This window comes from Pterocles gutturalis, unplaced genomic scaffold, assembly GCF_000699245.1.
Source record: "Pterocles gutturalis isolate BGI_N339 unplaced genomic scaffold, ASM69924v1 scaffold30915, whole genome shotgun sequence".
Lineage (NCBI taxonomy): Eukaryota > Metazoa > Chordata > Aves > Pterocliformes > Pteroclidae > Pterocles > Pterocles gutturalis.
In genome coordinates, this window is record NW_010141815.1 from 1,259 (window position 1) to 2,096 (window position 838).

General features: G+C 61.7%; 1 protein-coding gene across 1 annotated transcript in view; it reads left to right on the forward strand.

The window, feature by feature from the left end:
- Positions 1-457: 457 nt before the first annotated feature.
- ACE (angiotensin I converting enzyme) overlaps positions 458-838 on the forward strand; it is a 13,837-nt gene continuing 13,456 nt past the window's right edge. Inside the window, 1 exon segment of the mRNA XM_010084161.1 lies at positions 458-646. Coding sequence (XP_010082463.1) covers positions 458-646 — 189 coding nt within the window.

Consider the following 838-nt stretch of genomic DNA (forward strand, 5'->3'; position numbering starts at 1 on the left):
GAATGGGAATAAAATGAAGCCAGACCTCAGGGCTCCTTCTCAAACGGGGGTCGGGCAGCTGCCGGAGCCAGCCTGGGAGCACCTGGACACCCTGCCTGAATGGTGTGGACACCCCTGTCCCAGTGTCCCCACCCCATCCGGGCCATGACACCCCGGAGCTGCCTCCAAAACATCCTCAGATGCCACCTTGGTGGGTGCTTGCTGGGAGTGCCGCAGGCAAGCGAGGGCTGCAGATGTTGCTGCGTTGGCTGGAAGCTGATGTCTCCAGCTATGAATGTCACGGACTGGGGACAGCCCTGCCTGCCATCTCCTGTCCCATCCCCTCCCACAAACCCTCGTGGTTCTGAACTCACCTGGCTGGCGGCGTGTCCCAGGGCTGGTCCCCATGTCCCCATGTCCCCTTGTCCCCATGTCCCAGGGCTGGTCCCCATGTCCCCATGTCCCACGGCTGGTCCCCATGTCCCCTCTCACCGTGCAGGTCGAGGCATCGCTGGAGGAGCAAAACTTCACGGAGCTGTGGGGGAAGAAAGCCAAGGAGCTCTACAGCAACATCTGGAGCAACTTCAGCGACCCCCAGCTCAGGAAAATCATCGGCTCCATCCAGACCCTGGGACCCTCCAACCTGCCCCTGGAGAAGAGGGAGCAGGTAGGTGATGTGCCAGAGAAGCCCTGGGGTGCTGCAAAACCCCTTGAAGGGATTTTTCCCAAACCTCCAGAATCTCTTGCTGGCCCATTGCCCCTCCATTGTGTTTGGAGTCTCTCCCTGGGCTGTGCACAGGGAAGGCAGTGATGGAGGGGGGGAGATGGGGTGCTGGCTCTGGGGGACCTGGGGTGCCTG